General features: G+C 41.4%; 2 protein-coding genes across 3 annotated transcripts; both read left to right on the plus strand.

Moving 5' to 3' along the window:
- The first annotated feature begins 380 nt into the window (after positions 1-380).
- Positions 381-9,301, plus strand: LOC143103931 (deoxyribonuclease gamma-like). 2 transcript variants are annotated; one of them, XM_076267799.1, is made up of 9 exons: positions 381-569; positions 1,326-1,411; positions 1,960-2,054; positions 3,146-3,232; positions 6,009-6,121; positions 6,824-6,936; positions 7,092-7,249; positions 7,764-7,860; positions 8,663-9,301. In XM_076267799.1, exons 2-9 carry the CDS (start codon positions 1,331-1,333, stop codon positions 8,750-8,752), a joined length of 834 nt encoding a protein of 277 aa, XP_076123914.1. In that variant the 5' UTR covers positions 381-569; positions 1,326-1,330; the 3' UTR covers positions 8,753-9,301. The 2 variants fall into 2 exon arrangements, with proteins under 2 accessions (XP_076123914.1, XP_076123913.1); XM_076267798.1 differs by lacking the exon at positions 381-569 and adding an exon at positions 889-1,165.
- A 4,002-nt stretch (positions 9,302-13,303) lies between these two features.
- Positions 13,304-20,215, plus strand: LOC143103999 (keratin, type II cytoskeletal 8). Its single transcript, XM_076267907.1, has 9 exons — positions 13,304-13,745; positions 15,696-15,904; positions 16,491-16,551; positions 17,355-17,450; positions 17,538-17,702; positions 18,114-18,239; positions 18,690-18,910; positions 19,441-19,493; positions 19,611-20,215. Exons 1-9 carry the CDS (start codon positions 13,476-13,478, stop codon positions 19,703-19,705), a joined length of 1,296 nt encoding a protein of 431 aa, XP_076124022.1. The 5' UTR covers positions 13,304-13,475; the 3' UTR covers positions 19,706-20,215.
- The last annotated feature ends 1,186 nt before the right edge of the window (positions 20,216-21,401 follow it).

The raw sequence follows: 21,401 nt of genomic DNA on the forward strand, positions 1-21,401 counted from the left end.
GTCCAGGAATGTAATGCGGCCCTGCAGCTTTACAAGGGTTGACGTCTGCGAGGGCCTTTTTGACATCAGCTGTGGGCAGTTGAAGAGTCTGTCCATTCACTGGTAGCTTGTGTCTATGCCTGTGTGGTGTTATTTGCCTCAAAGCACCTGAGTAGTACAGTAGCCTACTATGTTTAAATTCACAGTTCTGTTGTTGTAATTGATCATTCCCTGCAAGTGTTAAACTGATGCTGCCAAGTGCCTAAATCCAAAATATCTTCAGTCAATGTTTATTTGCATAAAACTTTCCATTTGGTAACTTCCTGGTTCTTTATAAATGTTTTACATGTCCAGTTGTGCCTTTCCAATCTAATTGCATATGCTGCTGTGGTATCCAAACTACCATTTCCTCTTTTCAGAGAAGAGTTTGCAAGCATGCATTGTCAAGCCAAGTCTTAATTTGAGTGCACCTTTTGATCAGTGAGGATTGGTCTTTCACCTTCAGACCTCCCTGGCCAAAGGGAAAATATATAAAGGACAGGACTTGCAGGCTAATCTTTTTGGATTTAAGACAGACGTTAAACTGATAGGTAAGTTGAACATTTAATCCTGGATAAACCTCTCTGATGAGTTAATAATGCACTGCCTCTGTAACTGTTATGATGAGGCTTGCCGTTAACTTTTCCGTCAGGTTAAGTTTCAAGCTGTCCTGAAATATGTAAATATTTGTCTGTTATCGATGTGCAAACCATATACAATGTGCAAACTATATACAAAAAAAATATTTTTCAATGCTTATTGCATAGGCTACACATTTATATTATCCTGAATTTATGTATTTTGTTTGTGTGCATGTGTGTGTGTGTGTGTTTGACTGCTGGATAAAATTCTGTTTAGATGCTTCAATAGCCGAAGATGTGTGTGTGTTGGTGTATGATGGTGTGTGCTTGCTTCAGTGTAAAAGTTAGAGCTGCTTCAGTTGTGTTTGCGTGCGTCTGCTGAGGACAGAGCTCTGGTGGTTTCCTCCTGTCTGAACAAGCTTAGCACAGCGGTCTGTGGTTGTTCTCTTGACACTGTTTCAGTCTTGTCAGCTTCTAGTTTCTTCACAATTTGCAAAAGCATTTGACAAAGCAGAGGTAATGTCATGTTCACATGAGATCAGGCAGTCATAATTCTTTAATTGCAGGTATAGTATATTTATTTTATCAGCATTTTAGCAATTGTGTGAGTACAATGTCAGTCTTGAATTATTAATTGTGTCTGCTCTTGTATCCTCTTTCTAAAGTCTGATCTCATGATAAGCACAGTTTTGTTAACAAAAGGTGTCACTGTGTTCATTCAAACAGTCACAATGAAAGTGGCATCTTTTAACGTCAGACGACTGGGTTTGACCAAAATCTCTGATGAAAATGTTGTCAGATACCTGATCAAGGTCAGTCATTTCTAATATTTTCAGTGACCCATTGTGAATGAAATTTTTGATTCCTTACTTTAATGTACCTCATATGTGATCGTTGGTTGTCAACCTATGCCATATATTAATAGTGTTGACATGACAATTCCTAATCCTTTCCTCATGCTTTTACAGCAGGGGGCATACTAAGTCATAGAGATAGAATGTTCCAATGAAAACAATAGTCATCAGAAAACAGTTGCACATATCTATTGATGAATGGCCTGTGAATCCACTGCTCAAAGACATGATGATTAATGCATATCAAAAAGTCCTTGATATAGTTTGTCCCAGTTACAGTTTGAGGAATTCCAGTGACAGTGATTGATTGATTGCTTGATTGATTGATCAATCAATCATAGCTGCTGTTGACTTTGGAATAGATACAGCTAAGCAATACGGCTGTATGCAAGTCAAGTCTGGGGGTTCCTGGATACACCCTTCAATTATAGTTTTTATATTGTATTTCTAAAACACACAGATCACCCAAGATCTGCTGTCTTAATTGATTTGCTTTTCTTTTGTAGATTGTGTCCCGCTACAGTATAATCGTGATACTTGAGGTGGTGGACAAATCAGGCAAAGCCATGGAAAAGTTCTTGGGGGAGCTGAACGGTACAAGGTCAGTCACCCCTCCCCTGTTGTCTATCCCACAGTCAGCCTGTCCATGAGTGTATCAGAGACAGTTGAGAAATGTTCTAAATGATCTTTGAGTGTGTGATGATTGTGGATATGAATGACATGACATTCAGTCTAGAAAATAAATGGAACTAGATGTACCGCAGAGCGGTACAAAATATGACCGCCGCCCAGTCCAGCACATTTTTTCCACAAAAAAAAATCACGCTGAAAGGCCTATATATTTCTAACTGTCTCACTAAATTGCATTATCCACACTCAATTCTCACTGGTATCTGCTAGACAACAAGTACCAAAACATGATTAGTTCATAGATTTCACATGTAAAATTCATTTTATACAACCCCACCTCCATCTTGCCTGTTTATAATTCTGAGAAATTCTTGATTGTTTGTGTTATGTTTATGTTATGTGTGTGTGTGTGTGTGTGTGTGTGAGTGTGTGTGAATGTGTGTGTGTGTGTGTGGGTGTGCGTGCGTGCTTGTGTTTGTGCTTCGCTGCGCGGCGGTCATAATAATTGTTAAGATGGTCTTTTTTCATTGCTATTGATCATGCATAACTTCTCTTGATTAGAGGTAGCTGTTCTATCATTTTAAAAAAGTTGAACAATTAAATTTGTCGTCTGAGCCAACAAGATGTCCACGATGTCGTTTTAATGTTATTTTGATATCATTCAATGTCAAGCTTTGATGTCAATTCAACATTTATTTTACATCAAGATGTCATGATGTTGATGTTGTTTTGATGCTATTCTGATATCATTCAATGTCAAAGCTTTGATGTCAATTCAACATTTATTTTACATCAAGATGTCATTTTCATGTCAAGCTTTGTTGCCATTTGATGTCAATTCTACATCTATTTGATGTCAAGATGTTGATGTCATTTTGATATCATTCAATATTAAGCTTCGATGTCAAGTAAATGCGACAAACATTGAAACATTGAATTACATCAGCATTTATTGACATATATTTTGATATAATTTCAATGTCAAGAATCATTCAATTTCAATCTAAATGTACAATGACTGACAACATACAAACATGTGTCTGTGTGTCTGTGTTGTGACAGAGCAAACAAGAAGCACCCTTACACCATGGTGGTGAGCGCCTCCTTGGGCCGCTCGCAATACAAGGAGCAGTTTGTCTGTCTCTACAGGTGGGTCTCTCTCAGATTCAGGTTTGCCGCATACATCTGTGGAAACATGAGAAGTACTGTGTGTGCTTAAGCTGTAATCATGACCACCCAGGTGTCCTATTAAAAACCCCTTAAACCTTCCCCAGTCACAGAAAAGAGAAGTTAGAGTATCAATTTCAGAGCAACTGTAGATGAGAGGCAGATAACAGCGGCTTTATGCAAAGACCTTAGGTTCAAAAAACAAATTCCCTAACCATAGACCAGGGGTGGGCAACTAATTTCCCCAAGGGGCCACATGACAAACTGGGACTGTTGAGGAGGGCCGGACTTAAAATACCGAACTCAAGTCTGAACTCAATTCTGTTCAATTCTATTCTGTTCTTGTATAACATTAAGTAAATCATATGGTTTTGTTTACTAGTCGTAAGAACAGATGAAAATGTGAGGGAGACAAAGGAAAAACAGCAATATTTAATCTATGTCCAGTATTTAATCCTCATTCTCGAAAATGATTTTTTGACATTGACATTTTTTCAGTTTTCAAAGACTGATATAAAAAGTACTACAATATCTATATAATTAGGCTAGGTCATGAAAATGTGAAGGAGTCAGTACCTACAACCGATAGGCCTGTGCCACCATTTCATCAACACTCAGCAATATATCATCATTAAATCATTACCATCATTAAATTAACTCTATGCAAAATTAGACTACGAAAATGTGGAGCAGTAGGCTGTCATTAGTTAATCAACATGCACAAAGAAAACTATTTAAAAAATGTAGGCTATGTTTTTGCTTTAACTTTATGCACATAACTGTGTTTGGTGAACTCGCTCTGTGTGTTGAGCCGGCTCCTTCAAGCAACCTGTGGGTAGTAGCAGCATCATAGTTCGCTAACATAAGCTTTGCAAATAATTACGGGGTTATCCGATTGTAAACTGTTCAAGGACCTTACGCGGGCCGGTCAGGGAAAGCCCACGGGCCGGATGAGGCCCGCGGGCCGTATGTTGCCCATGTATGCCATAGACAGTGAAAACTGTTCTCAATACTGACCTGTAATATTCAAATAAACTAGTATAGAGCATTCATAGTCATACACCTTAGATGCTGGGTGTGATGCAAAATGATGGCAGCCCTGGCCCACGGAATAATACATTTAAAAAGCAGCCAGAATCATAATGCCAGAGGCTCTTGTGGCTTAGACAAAACCAGGTTTTTATATTGATGACTTATGTATCATCATTCGTCTGGTCACTAAAATAACTATTTGCATACAGCGATACAGCACTGAACCAGTTCATAATTTGAATAGTTTGCGTAGTTGACAACTGCCAAATAGCCATGTAAGAACAGGTCTTTTATAGTTGTTCACTTGTCTTGCATATCAGACAGTGTAATAATCTCCCTTTTAACAACATCATGTTTGAATTACTTTGCCTTATGGCCAGTCTTAGGCTGCTTTTGTGTGAGCTGGCATCCTTGTGCCTGCCTGGACTTGCCTGGCTTGCCTGCTTCGGGGAGGCCTGTCTATCTGACAGTCAGCTATGATTAAGTATCTGTGTGGAATTTCTCTTGGGCAACCTTATAAGATAGCCTACAAGTTTCAAGAGAAAATTATTCATATTTCTGAGCAATAGCTTAAAGGGGAACTTGGCAACTATTTCAACGTAATAAACCCGTTTAGAACTTGGCAACTATTTCAACGTAATAAACCCGTTTAGAAATCATTTGGATGGTTAAATGACCTGTTCCGGTGAAAATGGTGACTTTCCCCCGCTGCGCCTAGCGTCCCCAGGCGGAAAACCAACCTTGCAACATTGAGACTACCGTCCCGGAAAGAGAAGTGAGAAACAAGAAACTCGTTTTAAATCGTGTTTCTTACCTTGTAACATCCACATACTTCTGCCAAACTTATGCTAACCGTTCGCTAGCTTGCAAACAAATCCATGTGCTTTATCATTACCATTTCCCACAGTTTGAAATAGCATAATGCACAATTTCTCCAGCAGAGGGGGAAATCCTGCCAAGTTTCCCTAATGTGAAATTATTCTTGGGGATACTTTAATATGACACTTATGTTATGTTATGAATTATGTTATGTTATGTTGTGTAATTTCCTGAGAAGGAAATTGGACCACAGCAGCCATTTTTACATGAAATATATGACAGGCCCAGGTGTTGACATTAATTCTGATTCTGCTACACTTAAACTGAACAGAGACTTCTATTTCGTATGTGCTTGTCCTACTATTAATGTCAAAATGGCTGCTGTGAAAAAGGTCTATGGGTCTCCATTACTACGTTAGATCCCTGGCTCAGGGGGAAACAACACGACTACACATCAAGCAAAACTTCAGAGAGGGGGTGACAGAGGGTTGTGGCTGGGTGAGTGGTAAGGCATAAACACAGAATGCCCCCAGGTGAGACTTAAGATGATCTGATAATCAGACATGGTTGTGGCTTAAGTTTTACCTTCGCCGCCGGCATAATGCAGGCACCAAGAGACGCGTCGAGATGAGGGGTAAAATATTCTGCCATGAAAACTGTGTGTGTAAAGGCACCTGAGACAGAGGCAAGCAGCAACACCAGGCCACAAATGCCTGTCCCGTTACACACACACTATTAGAAATGATGCCCCCTGTGTGTGTGTATGTGTGTGTGTGTATGTGTGTGTGTGTCTGTGTGCGTGTAGTAAAGGGACAGATAAACTATTCAAATTATTAGCTGCTTCAGTGCTGTATCGCTGTATGCAAATAGTTATTTTAGTGTGTGTGTGTGTGTGTGTGTGCTGAAGAGAGGACCAAGTGCAGTTGAGGGACACCTACCAGTATGAGGACAACCAGGTGGGCGATGAGGATGCCTTTTCCCGAGAGCCCTTCATCCTGCGCTTCTCATCTCCTCACACAGGTACAATCACAGGTTCTACCACATCTCTATGGGGCGATCACTCCCTTCTTCCTTAGAAAAGTTGATAAGTGTTTCTAGCTCATTCACACGTGTAGACCAACCAGACCTACATCAAGTCTAGTCAGGTCATGTGTACCAAATCTGATCAGCTGTTGTTCATTTAGTGGCTTTTCATTTATTGTCTTTTTTGGGACATTTAATGTTGTAACACCATACCAATACTAATACTTATACAGTCTATGCAAACTAAATGTACAAACTGATTATATTCCATAGTCAGTTCATCTCTTATTTCAACATCAAAGACGTAATATAAAACATATTGTGAGCATGTTCTGTCCAAGAACTCTGTGGCTTTAATGGGATGACATTGGTTCTCTCAAAACACACTCACACACACACACTATGGATAACTTACGGCAATGTCCTGGTCCCATGTCAGTAAATGTTTTCATGCTGGCAGGGTGTAGTGTATGGATGGGGTAATGGCCTGCATGTCTGTCTTTAAGGCTAACAATAACAAGGGTCTACAATATTGAAAGTTGATTTGCCATTCAGAAATGACTAATTGTCCATTCCTGAACATCATGCAAGAAACTTTTTTTATAGATAATATTTCTAATGTTTTCATTTTCTTTATATAGTCAGTCCCACTAATCTGTGTGGACTAAATGAAAGCCTTGTTTTACTCGTTATCCCCAGTGCTGCAGGACTTTGTGCTCATCCCTGTGCACACCAAGCCTGATGACTCAGAGAAGGAGCTGGATGAGCTCTATGACGTCTTCCTGCACATGAAGAAGAAGTGGGAGACAGACGTGAGTGAAGAATGAGCTGGATTTGACAAAGTACATTGAATTAGAATTGTTGAAGGCACAATTTTTAGATTTTCCTTCAATCATTTCTGACTGTCCCAATATAAACAGAAATGTGTGTGTGTGTGTGTGTGTGTCTCACTCTCTCTCTTTTTCAGAATGTCATGATTCTTGGGGACTTCAATGCAGATGGTGCCTATGTGTCCAAGAGGAAAATGAAACGGATCAGAATCCGTAGCGACTCAGATTTCCACTGGCTTATTGGGGATGACGTGGACACAACTGCAAGCACATCAAATGACAACACCTATGACAGGTGTGGTTTAGTAACACAGCCATTACACAAGACATGTTTATCACACCCTGCTTGGCTTAACTGAAGTTTTCTTCATCTGTCCCTTTACTGTTAGTCAGAAATGTTAATCCCAACCTTATGTAAATGTTTATCTTAGTATGACTTCAACAAGAAACAGTGGCACAAGCACCACGTATGAAAGCTAAGACAGTGTGTGCGTTCACAGTCTACGGAAGAGTAGAAAACAGGAGCAGAACGTTGTAACAGCAGACATGGGGGAACAAATACATGTCTCATGACTCATGTTTACACTCTCATAATGTTTTCATTAGTCTCCAAATATTACACTGAGTCAGGCTTTGCTCAAGTGTACCTGACAAAGAACATACACCAAAGTATTGCTTCTTTTCCTTTTTATTTCTGCAAGCTAAAAGACTACATGTGTAGGACCAACCCTTACCTCATGTTAGACATATCTTGAAAAAGTATCTTACGGTGCAGATGACAGCCCTGTTTGCTCTGTGTCCCCATATAGGATTGTGGTTTACCAGAAGGACATGCTAGCTGCTGTAGTTCCAGGCTCAGCCAAAGCTTTTAACTTCCACCAGGCCTACAGCCTCTCCGAGGAGATGGTAAGCTGCCCCCCCCCCCCCCCCAATTATTAATTCAGTTTTTAATAATAAATGACTTGGCTAGTATGAAAAGTTTGTGATGTGTTGCAAGACAATGTATTGCCATGTATTGCACCTATCCCAGAAATTAGTCCTCTTACTGATCAAGGTCTAAAAATACTTGCAATTGGTGAGCTGTGACCTGGTATAAAATATATGTAGCCTAGTTTTTACCTCACTTGAATCAAGTGACATTTTGACATTAAATCAGTTGAGATGATTTGGGAGGACATTTATTTACATAAGAGAGACTTGGTCTTTTCTGAAATGGCACTTGAAAGTCTGTTTGTCTGTGTGTCTGCGCACATGTGTGTGTGTGTGTGTGTGTGTGTGCACATGTGTGTGTGTGTGTGTGTGTGTGCACATGTGTGTGTGTGTGTGTCTGCGCACATGTGTGTGTGTGTGTGTGTCTGCGCACATGTGTGTGTGTGTGTGTGTGTGCACATGTGTGTGTGTGTGTGTGTGTGTGCACATGTGTGTGTGTGTGTGTGTGTGTGTGTGTGTACATGTGTGTGTGTGTGTGTGTGTGTGCACGTGTGTGTGTGTGTGTGTGTGTGCACATGTGTGTGCGTGTGTGTGTGTGTGCACATGTGTGTGTGCACATGTGTGTGTGTGTGTGTGTGTGTGTGCACATGTGTGTGTGTGTGTGTGTGTGTGCACATGTGTGTGTGTGTGTGTGTGTGTGTGTGTGTGTGTGTGAACATGTGTGTGTGCACACACACAGCCAGTCTCACATTGCATTTCTCTCTCTATATGTTGTCAGGCTCTGTCCATCAGTGATCACTATCCAGTGGAGGTGACTCTACGTCCTGCTGCCTCCACAACCAGAGCACGCAAGAGGAGAAGGACATAATTACACACACAATATGAGTCAGAAGCACTGCATTTCATCTAAGCCAGTGTTTACTTGACCACTTAACCAATAAAAAAAAAAAATCATGGACCACCTAGCTAAAAAAAAAAAAACAGTAGACCTACTTCAACAGTATATTACACAATAGGCCCACTCACTGAACCACCTTACTTGTTGTCTTTGCACCTTGCTTATTATGTCAGAGGATTCATATGATTTAAAGTGGCGTAGCTTACATAGGCAGTGTTGCAGAAGAACTGTTTGAATTTACAAAAACGTTGGTTCAATATTGCAAACAATTCATCTATATTATATTTTACCACGTCTGCTCGCGGACCACTTGGGATAGCTTGCGGACCACACTTTGAGAGACACTGATCTAAGCCAATTCATTGTTTTAAAATGTATGTTTTTTCTGTTATGTCAACTCAGGAATACTGCCATTACAGGGTTCATCTTTAACTTCACAAAGCCTGTAAGTTGTTTTAAGAATGTCAAATGGAACATATGGTATATGTGTGCATTTAAATGAAAAACAAATACATTCTACCCTCCCTGTATTGTTATTCTTATTTGGCTTTCAATGACTAAGTTCAGTTTAAAAGCAGTTTAGCATAACTTTTTTCTGGATCTTCGGGTCCCCATAGGCATGTCTTACAATCCCTGCTTTACCCAGCAGGGGACAGTCTTCCCCTTACTGAATCCTTTTGAAGAAAAACTTGTTTGTAGGACACTGAGATATAGAAATCAAACCTAATTGAGCTGATTTGTCCTAAACATTAGTGGTCAAACAATAAAAAAAAAAACAATTATAGTTTTGCTTTTGTAGTTATGTGATTCATTGTGATGATTTATTTCTTTCTAATAGTGAAGCATTTAATTATTTAGATTTTGACAGCACTAATACCATAGGGACGTAGATGGAGAAAATGGTTGAACAGTTTTTAGATCAAAACTGAAATGGACTGTTATGGACTGGTCATGAGCCACATGCATTACAGGTCAGGGTTTTGGTCATTCTGTGGTCTGTGGGTAGTTTTATAGTTTCCCATTCTAGCATGCATAGGCTAGTTAGAATTCCAACGTACACCACTCCATCTTAGGCAATCAACTACTGATCAAGACAGTTGACGCAAGACCATCTAACCCATGCACTGGAGACCAGGTATATTACCCATCTCTCTCACAGAAAAAAACTTTTCTCCAAAATAAGACACACTTACTTAAAGGAGCAGTTAGTGATCGTAGATTTCAAGCCCATAACATTTTTTTGTCACATTCAGCAATCATTTCCTCACAATACGCTAGCTGCCCACACTGTAAAAAATCTGGTTTCTGTAGGCAGCCCAGGCTCCAAAAACTGGAAACAACCAAAGTGGGGGCAGCCTGTCCCCCAAACAAAAACTAAACGCGGTGTGGAGTTTCTCTAGGAATATTGAAGGGAGGGGTGAGCTAATTCTTTGGTGTATTTAATTTGGTCCTTGGTTAAAATGTAATGTACATTGTTCTGGATAAAAGTGTCTGCTAATAAATTTAAATATAGCCTAAGCATAAACATAAACAAACGCGACTTCCTGTGTAATTGCTGACTGCACCTTTAAGCAAACATTCATAATGTAAAATTCACAATGTATAGCTGATTTCCATTGAACCTGAGGTAAACCGGTACAGTTATCATCTTCATGAAAACTCTTACAACAATATCACTGTGGAACTGGCAGTGTTTACAGAAACTGTTACCATGGCAAGAAAAGCCACCAAGGATTTATGACAGTTTTATGACAGTTGCATTACAACAGGTTGACATTCTGTGACTATTGTATCCTTTGTGGTAATAACTTGCCATTGAATATGTGTCTTAGTAATCTCAATGCACAGCAGCCTGTATGAACTCAAATAGTTCTATGGTCGTGAATGTTCCATTCTCCAAGAGAACATTGAAGCTTGGCTTAGGAAACATAGTGATGCCATGTCTGTTAGAACTTCAGTGATGAAACTATGTTGGGAAATTCAGAGATGCCATGGTGGATCAACCTGTTTGGGGCTCGATAGGCAATGTCACCCCCCCCCCCCCAACCACCACCACCACAGATCCACCTACACCCTGCTTATCAGATGGTTGGAGGGCTTTCCGGATGCTTCACATTCTAATCATCTAAGAGTTACTTGCCCAATAAGTCTCTTGTAATTGCTAGATCTCACACACTGAATTAGCCCCTGATCATTCTTCAAAGGCAGTTACCACGTCACTACCAATGGAAACATAGCAGACATTTTTTACATGTTCTTGTTGTGCATTGCATGGCAATTATATTTTGTTGGACCTTGTATAGCTACATATTATCTGATAGCGTACTATGCTCTTGCATAATAGCGTGTCTGATCAGCATTGTCATGTCTAGTATCCCAAATAAAGTGAGGTGGAAACAGAGAGGTTGGAGGCAGACAGGAACTGAAACTGTGGTGGCTGTCTGTGTGTATTTGTGTTCAGAAGTTTCTCTGAATATGTGAGAATAGTCTGACAGGCAGGTGGTACATCCAAACACAAAACTGTCATTTATCAGAAGAAGGAAATGCCACATGCATTGGATACCTTTGCAAAACCTGTTATATTTTATGAGTTTAAAAAGGGAGGGGGGGTGTTAACAGCTGTGGTTAACTTGTGGCAATGTTGCAAATTTGCAGCAATGTCAGGCAAATTAGATTTGTCACCAGAAGTTCACTGGAAGTTTGCAATTATTGTCTAAGTTTGATGGCAAATCACTGGCAAACACATTTGCCACTAGTGGCAAACTTCTCATTATTGCCTGAACTTTGCTGGACCATTGGCGAACGTCTGGCAATATTTACTAGTGAACTCATTTGTTTCCCACAAATCACCCACAATTTTGCTGCAAATCTGCCGCAAACATTCACTTTTGTAAGGGATATGTTTTCTCTTTTAAATAGTGTCTATAGTAACATAGCCCTGTCCATTCCCTTTTCATGCTATTCAAACTAATGACATTGGGGATGAATAAATTACAACCGTATAATAATATAAAAAAAAATATGTGCACCATTAGTCCAGATATTGTGGCCAAAGGTTTGCCAAAGCATATTGTATTTTTGGACATGCAATAATTGCATGTTTGATCTGCTTTCTTCTACATTTGGGTAGGTATGTGTGGACAGATTCAATGTGATGATGTAAATAGTATTGAAACCATAACAATTGCACCCTAGACTTTTTAACTGGATATGTCCTTATTTTGTCCTTGACAATGCCATGTTCTCTCTCTCTCTCTCTCTCTCTCTCTCTCTCTTGCAAATTCAGAAATGGACAACTAGCCATTTTTTTTATCTGAATCTGAAATCAAGAAAAACTGACTAATCTCTTGGAGGCCCTGTACATTGTGTTTTGCCCTGCTTTCACCAAAAATGTTTGTTTTGTCTTCATGCAATTACTGACACATTTGGCAGAATATTTTTTGTTAACCTTTAAGACAGACATGTAGGGTATTACCCCAGCCACATACCACACACTGCCTGCATGAAAACATTTACTGATGTGGGACATGTCACATGTTAGGATTCGTTAATGTAACCATCAACATAGTTGGCCTTGTGTTATTCATTGCATGAAGACGAAACAAACTATTTTGGTAAAAGCAAGTCAATGATGAGCACATGATGAGGCCAACTGGGCAGGGATAGAAGATGGCATGATTGAATCTTGGGTGCAATTGTTATTAGACACTCTTTTAAAAAGAAAACATAGGCTATATGTCCCTCTCAAAGTATATTGTGATTATGGAGAGAGAGCAAGGATATTCAGTGAGAATAAAGGGCTATGGAGGGAGGGTCTCACTGTGTGTGTTACAGGCTTTATTGGATGGTTATTGGTTACTGAGTTACAGTTCAAAGACCCTAACAGAAATGTCAGGTTTTTGGCGAACAGTTGCGGCAAAGTGATATTTTCACATGCAAATTAGGTTTATGGCAAACAGTTGTGGTTAACTTTTGGCAATGTTGCAACAAATTTGCAGCAATGGAATATGCAAATTAGGTTTGTCACCAGAGGTTTGCCATTATTGGTTAAGTTTGCTGGCAAATCACTGGCGAACACATTTGCCACTAGTGGCAAACTTCTCATTATTGCCAGAACTTTGCTGGAAGTTTTCCTCTAGCGGCCAACATTGGAAAACTTCTGGCAATATTTTCTAGTGAACTCATTTGTTTCCCACAAATCACCCACAATTTTGCTGCAAATCTGCCGCAAACATTTTATTTTTGTGAGGGGAGTCTCACAGTTAGTCTGAAGAACGAATGTAGCCTAACCTTTACAATTTGAGATATGTGTTTTTGTGTGCGTGTGTTTGTGTGTGCGTGTGTTTGTGTGTGTGTGTGTGTGATAGATGATGAGTATGTCCAACCTGTTTCCCCACCTGAGGATTCCTCCTCCCTCCTAATAAGATCAGCCCAATCAGATGCTTTGCCAAGCCCCCCCCCCCCCCTCTCTCACACACACACCTGCTCGAGGAGCCCTCTATTCTCCTGCAATTCCTCTCATCCAGCCGTCAGCTGCTCCTCATCTCCTCTGCTCTCTCTATCTCTCTGGGAGCCCTGTGTTGTTTGCCTTCTCTGAGTCCATCTCTCTGCCTGCCTCCATCCATCTCTCTCTCTCTCTCTCTCTCTCTCTCTCTCTCTCTCTCGCTGTTACTGTTACCCCAGTGTCGGAACCATGAGTCTGCGTAAGAAGCGCTTCAGCTCCAGCTCGGTGCGGAGCAGCACTGGGAAGCTGGGGGGCTACGCTGGGACCGGCTTCAGCGGGGCGTCTCTGGGCGCTGCCCCGTCCTCCTACCTGGGCTCCCCCATCAGCTCCGTGTCCGTCAACAAGAACCTGCTGGCCCCCCTCAACCTGGAGCTCGACCCCAACATCCAGGCTGTGCGCAACCTGGAGAAGGAGCAGATCAAGTCCCTCAACAACCGCTTTGCCTCCTTCATTGACAAGGTAAGGCTGTTGCACACACCCTTTACACTCAGACACTGTATGGAACCTTGAGTAACTTTGAATAATACCCTGAAATATATTATTATAGTACGCATGATTGTCTCTAAATAAAATAGGTCATTGTCAATGTACCACCCCCCCCCCCTTTGAGAGAAAGAAACTTTTTTAACATTATTATTAGCAAGATCTATTTTATATAAGTGCATCCGTGTCTATTTAAAGATGGCTGATGTTGGATGCCATTGGACATCTCATAAACAAGCCGAGCCTGAAAGCAAGGTTCACAAAGGTGCTATTGTGCAACTCTCACTGCACGTAGTCAAAAGCCTGTCTCTCAACAGGTGCGCAGGCATGTAGGATGTTCAGATGATTTCAGGATGCTAATGGAAAATAAACACTCTCTTAATCTGCAACCCTCTTACCACAGTGGGATTTTGTTGTGGGATAGTTTGAACCCTCAATCTCTTCATTAGAGTATAGTGTTTGCGACAGTGGGTGATTGACACAGCACAACCAGCAGGGGGCGTCAGTATGGGCTGGGGTCCAGGCTTGGGACCAGGCAGGCACAGGCTGCTGTGAGAGGGGGATCGGTTGACAGCCCGTGCCCCAGTTCTCGGTCCCTTGCGCTGTAACCTGATGAGAGGGCCAGGTCGGTCCCCAGAGCGCCCTGAACAGGGCTTTTGTGTCAGGGCAGGCCTGGGACAATGGCAACCCAATCCGCTGGCCTTCAGCCCCAAGCACAGTCACAGTCTCAGGAGCTCTCATCACAACCAGGCTCCTGTTAGTGCCCTCTCCTCCCTCCCTTCCTTCCTGCCCTCCTTCTCTCTCTCTCTCTCTCTCTTCTCCTTACTCTATATCTCTCTTTCCCTTTCTTGATTCCCCCCCCCTTCCCTCTCACTTTCCCACTTTATCTCTCTCTCCTTCCGTCTCTCTCTCTCTCTCTCTCTCTCTCTCTCTCTATATCCCTCCATCGCTCCCATGCACAACATTGCAGCACACAGCTGATACTGTTTAAAGCCCCCTGGCTTGTACAGGTGGGGAGAGAAAAACATGAGAACGAGAGAGCGAATGACTGAAAGACAGAGGGCGCTGTGCTTTTTTTTTTTTCTTGCTGCTTGTTGTTGCGGTTGATTTTAGAGTGATGCAGATGTTACATAAAACTACAAATAAATCTGTCAAATGAATGAATGGAATGCTGGGCGTGTGGTTAACTTTTGCCAATGTTGCAACAAATTTGCAGCAATGGAATATGCAAATTAGGTTTGTCACCAGAAGTTTGCCATTATTGGCTAAGTTTGCTGGCAAATCACTGGCGAACACATCCATGCTGGAATGCTTAGACAGGGTCAACAAAGGTGACCTGATTATCACAACATTAGATTATGTTGGACAGATACTGTATATCTCTGTGAGACAGATACACTTTAGATTATATTGGACAGATAGACAAGCAGATAACACAGACTGGTTGGGTGATTTTCGATGCAGATAACATCTTCACCATGCTGAATGCAAACTGTGATCTCTGAGGTAGTTGCTCATTAAAGGTCTCCAAAGGCTTCCGGGCATCACATTCCACTCAATACTGTTGACAGTTATTAAAAGATTATCATGAAGTAAGTTACCAAACAGGTCGGAGGGGGAGTCTGTCTCTGATACAATCATTTGGGATGACAGTCAAACACTATTGCTGAATTCAACCAAAGACATTTTGCATTTAGATGGATGACACTCTAAACAAGAACCCATAGGGTCTGTCTGAAGTCAGAGTAACACCAGACTTATGATGACTTCTTCATTCCCCTGTATCAGGCATGGTGGTGGGGCCTGCCATATACCAGTCGCTTTGCTCTTACTTTAACTTTATCTACCCTCTCTATCTAATGCTTTGCTCCTCATTCACATTCATACCTGTCTCACCTTTTCCATCTCCACCTCTCCGTCCCTCAGGTGCGCTACCTGGAGCAGCAGAACAAGATGCTGGAGACCAAGTGGGAGCTGCTGGATGGACAGAGGCCCGAGCGCTCCAACGTTGAGCCCATGTTCGAGGCCTACATGGCCAACCTGCGCCGGCAGCTGGACGTGGTCAACCACGACAAGATCAAGCTGGATGGAGAACTGAGGAACATGCAGAGCCTGGTGGAGGACTTCAAGCACAAGTGGGTGGCCAATCGGACAAACCGGCACTCTATCACTGCAGCCATACACTTAGCTCATAGACATATCCTGTTAAAATGAAAAGAAATTAAGCTATTTGGATTAGAATGTTTTTTTCTCCAATAATTTAATACATATTTAAGTCCCAGTCAGTAAACTGTTGCCCTAAATTCTCCCTTTTTTCCTGGATCTCTTCCTTCTAAAGTGAGTAACAATGAATGTACTTTTACTCTAACATGTAAAGAACTTTTGCCTCAACTTTCCCATTGACACTGAAAGTAAGAGGATACTAAGAGTGCCCTAAGGAGCTGTTAAAATAGGCCCCTAGTAAGAGCCCACCTACACCCATCCTCTCAGGGCATGAAACTCAGTGGAGGTCCCCTCTGCATGGCTCATTCTCACAGATTCTCAAGCCTGAGGGGGACAGGCATGTAATGTTTTACTGAATGTAAACAGAACTGGCCACACAAGACAAGTCTGCATAAGCCTGGGGGAAGAGAAACCTTTTCCTGAATGTAAAATGGCATGATGGGACTATGTGGTCACACAAGCTTTAATGAATGACTCCTTTTGTTCCCTCTGACATAGGTACGAGGAGGAGATCAACAAGAGGAACAATCTAGAGAACGACTTTGTGATCCTGAAAAAGGTGAGAGAGAGAGAGAGAGAGAGAGAGAGAGAACAGTATCTCCTGTGAGCCTAGGAAACAATAACAGCATTACCTCACACAGGCAACAGCCAGGTAAGCATTAGTAAAGGGCATCAGGGGGAAAAAATAAAAAGGGAGAGAAAAAATGGCCACTGAAGAGGAACTTAGACCAAAGAGGAGTGTGAGAGAAGGCCCCACCTCTATACACTCACTTGTAATAGATTTGTCTGCAGGTATCACTTCTCCTCTCACAAAGATGGGTGGGGACACTGAATATGGATTACAAGCATGATACATTACACCCACTGGAGACTGTCACTTTAACTCATACACCTCTGTAGAGTAAGTCACTGGGTGTCCTGGTAACCCAACCAACTGGGAATATGCTATACAGGATCTTTTCAGAAGATGCGCTGCACACCTTTAATTTATACCAAATAGGGGGAGCTGAGGAGTAAGTTCCGGATCATAATCGGGTCCAAGCACCCACAGGGACTCGTGGTCATTTCCCAAAAACACACTTAAAAAAAGGAATAAATTATGTCAACTACACCACTAGGCAGTTGATAAATGAGGAAATAGTCTCACAAAGAGAATCATTGCAATTGTTAGCAGTCCTGACATTTAATTATTATTCCCACTCAATTCCTTAATTACTACTTTAAGCACTGCTACACTATTCATAATACTACAATATAAATATTATCTTCCTAATAAGACATTTAGGGAACATTTAGTAGATTATTTAGTTTGCAATGAATCAGGTAGTGTAAAGTGAATCGCTACCCTGTGCCTTTGATCAGGATGTGGACTCTGCCTACCTGGTGAAGGCAGATCTGGAGGATAAAGTAGGAGCTCTCACAGACGAGATCAACTTCCTACGCAGCATCTATGAGGAGGTGAATCACACACACACACACACACACACACACACACACACACACAGCTAGAATCAGATGAACTCACTGTGGTCGCCTTTGCCTCAGGAGTTGCGTGAGCTTCAGGCCAGCCTGAGGGAGACCTCGGTCGTCGTGCAGATGGACAACTCCCGCCACCTCGACATGGACAGCATTGTGGCCGAGGTCAAGTCCCAGTATGAGGACATCGCAGCCCGGAGCCGAGATGAGGCCGAGTCCTGGTACAAGAGTAAGGTGAGAGCTGTTTTACGTACAGTAAGACCCATGTAACCGCATATAGTTTACAAACTGTCATCAAACATTGCATCTGCGTATGTAAATACTGCAATTTTGAGTCCATTTTCTATTGCTGTGTACTCAACCTTAATAAATGGTTTAGTTTTTGGTTTTCGAGAGACACAGACACACACACACAGACACACACACACACACACACACACACACACACACACACACACACACACACACACACACACACACACACACACACACACACACACACACACACACACACACACACACACACACACACACACACACACACACACACACACTCAGACGTTCCTGTGACGATTCTGTGAAGCTGAATTGTGTCTTCTGCAAATGTGGTCCTTCTAAACTACAAGTGTTGATAACTGTTTTCAGGTGGACATGATGTCCAAACAAGCCCAGCAGTATGGAGATGATCTGCGTAACACTAAGGGAGAGATCGCTGAGCTAAACCGTGTGATCGGACGTGTACGAAGTGAGATCGAGACTGTCAAAGGCCAGGTAAGGATTAAGCCCTTCTGCCTTCTCATACACAGTATAGAATTGTAGGCATAATAGCAGTATATAATAGGCCTAAAGGTGAAAAAAGAAATCATATTTATATGTGATTAGAATGTTGCCAATTAAAGGTTCCATTTGATACTGTCATAATGAACGCAAGCAACCAATTTGAATGGCAGTTAATGTAAGTTCTAGATCTTCACAGTAGAATCCTGGAATGACTTAATATTTTACTCCTCAAAAGATGTGTAGGCTATATTCATCACCCATTCATTTTTTATGTCAAGTCCTACCAGAACATCTAATACGTTTGTGACCCTTGGTCATCTCAGTCCCATCCCCAAAACACCTCCAACAGTCATGCAAGTCATGTCCCACAGGAGGCTGGGTAAATGAATACCAGCTATTACAGTTTCCTGATGATAGCCCTGACACTGCCCTCTCTACTAGCGTGCCAACCTGGAGAACCAGATAGCGGAGGCGGAGGAACGGGGCGAGCTGGCCGTGAGGGATGCCAAGGGACGCATCAGAGACCTGGAGGACGCCCTGCAGCGCGCCAAGCAGGACATGGCACTCCAGGTGCGCGAGTACCAGGAGCTCATGAACGTCAAGCTGGCGCTGGACATCGAGATCGCCACCTACAGGAAGCTGCTGGAAGGAGAGGAGAGCAGGTGAGCGTGTTTTCCCATGCCTGAAACCATCACTGAAAATATAAACCAAGATTAGCATTTGAAGAGTTTGGTTCCAAAACGATAAGTCACGTTGTTAAATTAAGTATTTCAGGTAATATCAATACAATTGCAGTTCTGTTTCAATTGAGTAAAGATAAATCAAATAAAAATACCCAATTACATTTCCACTGAAATTACTTGAAAAAAAAAAATATTTCTGAAAATTCATTGATATGGAGGATATAGCGTTTTGGAACCAAACTCTTCATTTGTACACGGCATAGAAATATAAACAGCTAGAAAGCAGTAAACACACAGGCCCAGCATTAGGCTACTGAAGGAAAAGAAGGCAGCATACTCATTTGAAGCACAGTGCTCATGTTACACTATCAGGTTTACAATAACATCTTTATCAGTTTAGCTGTTGACAGAATAGTGAGCCACAGATTTCCCTCTGGAATGAAGGAAGGACATGTTTTATCATCAATGCCTGGAGACACAAATTAATTTCTGCCTCTCGTTATCTGCAGAATTGGCCACAATCCTGTCCTGAGCATCCATTCTTTCCCCAACACAAATCACAGTGAGTAAGACTCTGTCTATGCCTATGGTGGTGCAAAAGAATTATGTTTTAATTCTATCAGGTGTAAAGATTCATAGTTGAATTTGTATTGCTGTTAACATCTCTTGTTCCCATCAGATGCCAAAGCTGTGAATGGAAGCAGCTCTTCAACTCCAAAACTCCTGATTAAGACCACGGAACATCGCGACCTCACCAGATACACCAGCTACTGATGTCGCTGCTTCAGCACACAGACACCCACTGTGGTCCTGCCCCTGCAGTCCCTCTCGGGAAACCCTTCCTCTTGGCCTCCTCAATCCCAGCATCCTCTGCGCTAGACTGCGATCATTCACCTCAGATACTTTATATGGCAGTTTTGACAGTCTGCTGCTATGGTTTGGCGTAAATAGAAAACATGCATATATTATACAGCCCCATGGATACTTATTTCAGACCACTGATCAGCAATGGTGTATTGAATGGTAAAATAAATGTACTGTAGTTGTCAACATAGTCACCAGTGGTATAGGATGTGTTATGGTGCTGGGAGGATCTGTTTTTATCTTAAATGCCTTTACTGCAGCTTGTGCTATTGACATCTATGTTCTGTAACCTGACTAACAGAATGGCCTGTAGGAGTTCTATTGGCCCATCTTTCTCCAACTTTTATGGCAAAAGGCTGAAGATACCAAATCTATATGACTAATTTCATTTGTGAGTTCAATAAATATATCTGAAAAGCATATTACTCTTTTCTTATTCTGTTGAAATTACTGAAACACGTCCAAAGTATTAGTTTCAGTTTAGCAGAAATGGGATCCAGTTATTTCGCTCAACCACTGAGACCATCCACACTATTCTGTTTCTCATTCACTTGAACAGTCAGTCCCACACCAACACCAACACAGAGCACCTTGGCTAATTGTCAATTGCAGACCTCCTCAGAAAAGGTCAAACTGAGCCAAGATTCTTTCGGCACCGAGGTTCTAAAACAGTGGTCCCCAAACTTTTTTTTCCGAGGGCCAGCTCACTATGCCTGGCTCTAAGAGAGGGCCAGAGACTCAGAGTATATCAACCATAAATAGCTTAGTGCTGTGAACAACAGCAGTCTACCTTAGTTGAATATTCCATTACATTTAATCATAGGCTACTGCAATTTAATACCATTGTTAGCTGTGTTTATGTTGCCATCATGCCATATCAGTGTAAAAGTATAGCTCGCATGAAATAATACTAATAAAAAGACTCTGAACTCTGTTTCTTTGCATACATAGCTCAAGTTGTGAACAAGCAATATCCTACAAATAATTTAAAGTTATCAAACTATAGAAGTTTTATGAAGTGCTGGCAAAAAAATCTGAAATGACCACCATTCCAACTTTCACTCACCTGAAGAGAACTTTGTGAACTCTGTATGAACATTTGAACGATTGAATAAAAAATAGAAACTAGAAAATGTAATTCCAGGGAATTACGAGTGCATGAAAATGCAAAAATGGCTGCTGAATGAAATATTGTTGAATATTGTCTAAAATATAATCTAAGTAAAAAGATGGAGGTCAGATAGAGAAAAAAGCTGGCGGGGAGCCATAATTGATGACAGCTTACAGTTGGAATGGCCGAACAGTTAAATAGTTAAATAGTTTAAATAGTTAAATTATTTTATAGCAAATTATTGTATTGAGGACTTATTTTGAAGTTGAAGTTGTGGGCAGAGGAAACAGTTGGCGGGAGTCATAGTTGATGACAACTGACAGTTTGAAAGGCTGAACAGTTAAATAGTTGGATAGTTAAAATGGTTAAATTATTTAAAAAATGGAATTATTGTAGTGAGGAGTTTTACTTTGAAACAGTTGTGGGCAGAGGAAACAGTTGACAGGAGTCAAAGTTGAGGACAACTGACTGTTGCTAGAGTAGTTATGGTGGTTG

This window comes from Alosa pseudoharengus, unplaced genomic scaffold, assembly GCF_046254945.1.
Source record: "Alosa pseudoharengus isolate Yale_2024_CS ecotype anadromous, Long Island Sound unplaced genomic scaffold, YU_APseudo_1.1 YU_APseudo_1.1_scf_5, whole genome shotgun sequence".
In the NCBI taxonomy this organism is placed as follows: Eukaryota; Metazoa; Chordata; class Actinopteri; order Clupeiformes; family Clupeidae; genus Alosa; species Alosa pseudoharengus.

Bases quoted from the DNA above. Each gene is read 5' to 3' on its own strand.
- LOC143103999 (XM_076267907.1), top strand. From the start codon at position 13,476: ATGAGTCTGCGTAAGAAGCGCTTCAGCTCCAGCTCGGTGCGGAGCAGC. The intron at 18,240-18,689 runs GTAAGGATTAAG...CCTCTCTACTAG, and splicing joins TCGAGACTGTCAAAGGCCAG to CGTGCCAACCTGGAGAACCA. The intron at 19,494-19,610 runs GTGAGTAAGACT...TGTTCCCATCAG, and splicing joins TTTCCCCAACACAAATCACA to ATGCCAAAGCTGTGAATGGA.
- LOC143103931 (XM_076267798.1), top strand. From the start codon at position 1,132: ATGAGATCAGGCAGTCATAATTCTTTAATTGCAG. The intron at 7,250-7,763 runs GTGTGGTTTAGT...GTCCCCATATAG, and splicing joins AATGACAACACCTATGACAG to GATTGTGGTTTACCAGAAGG. The intron at 7,861-8,662 runs GTAAGCTGCCCC...ATATGTTGTCAG, and splicing joins ACAGCCTCTCCGAGGAGATG to GCTCTGTCCATCAGTGATCA.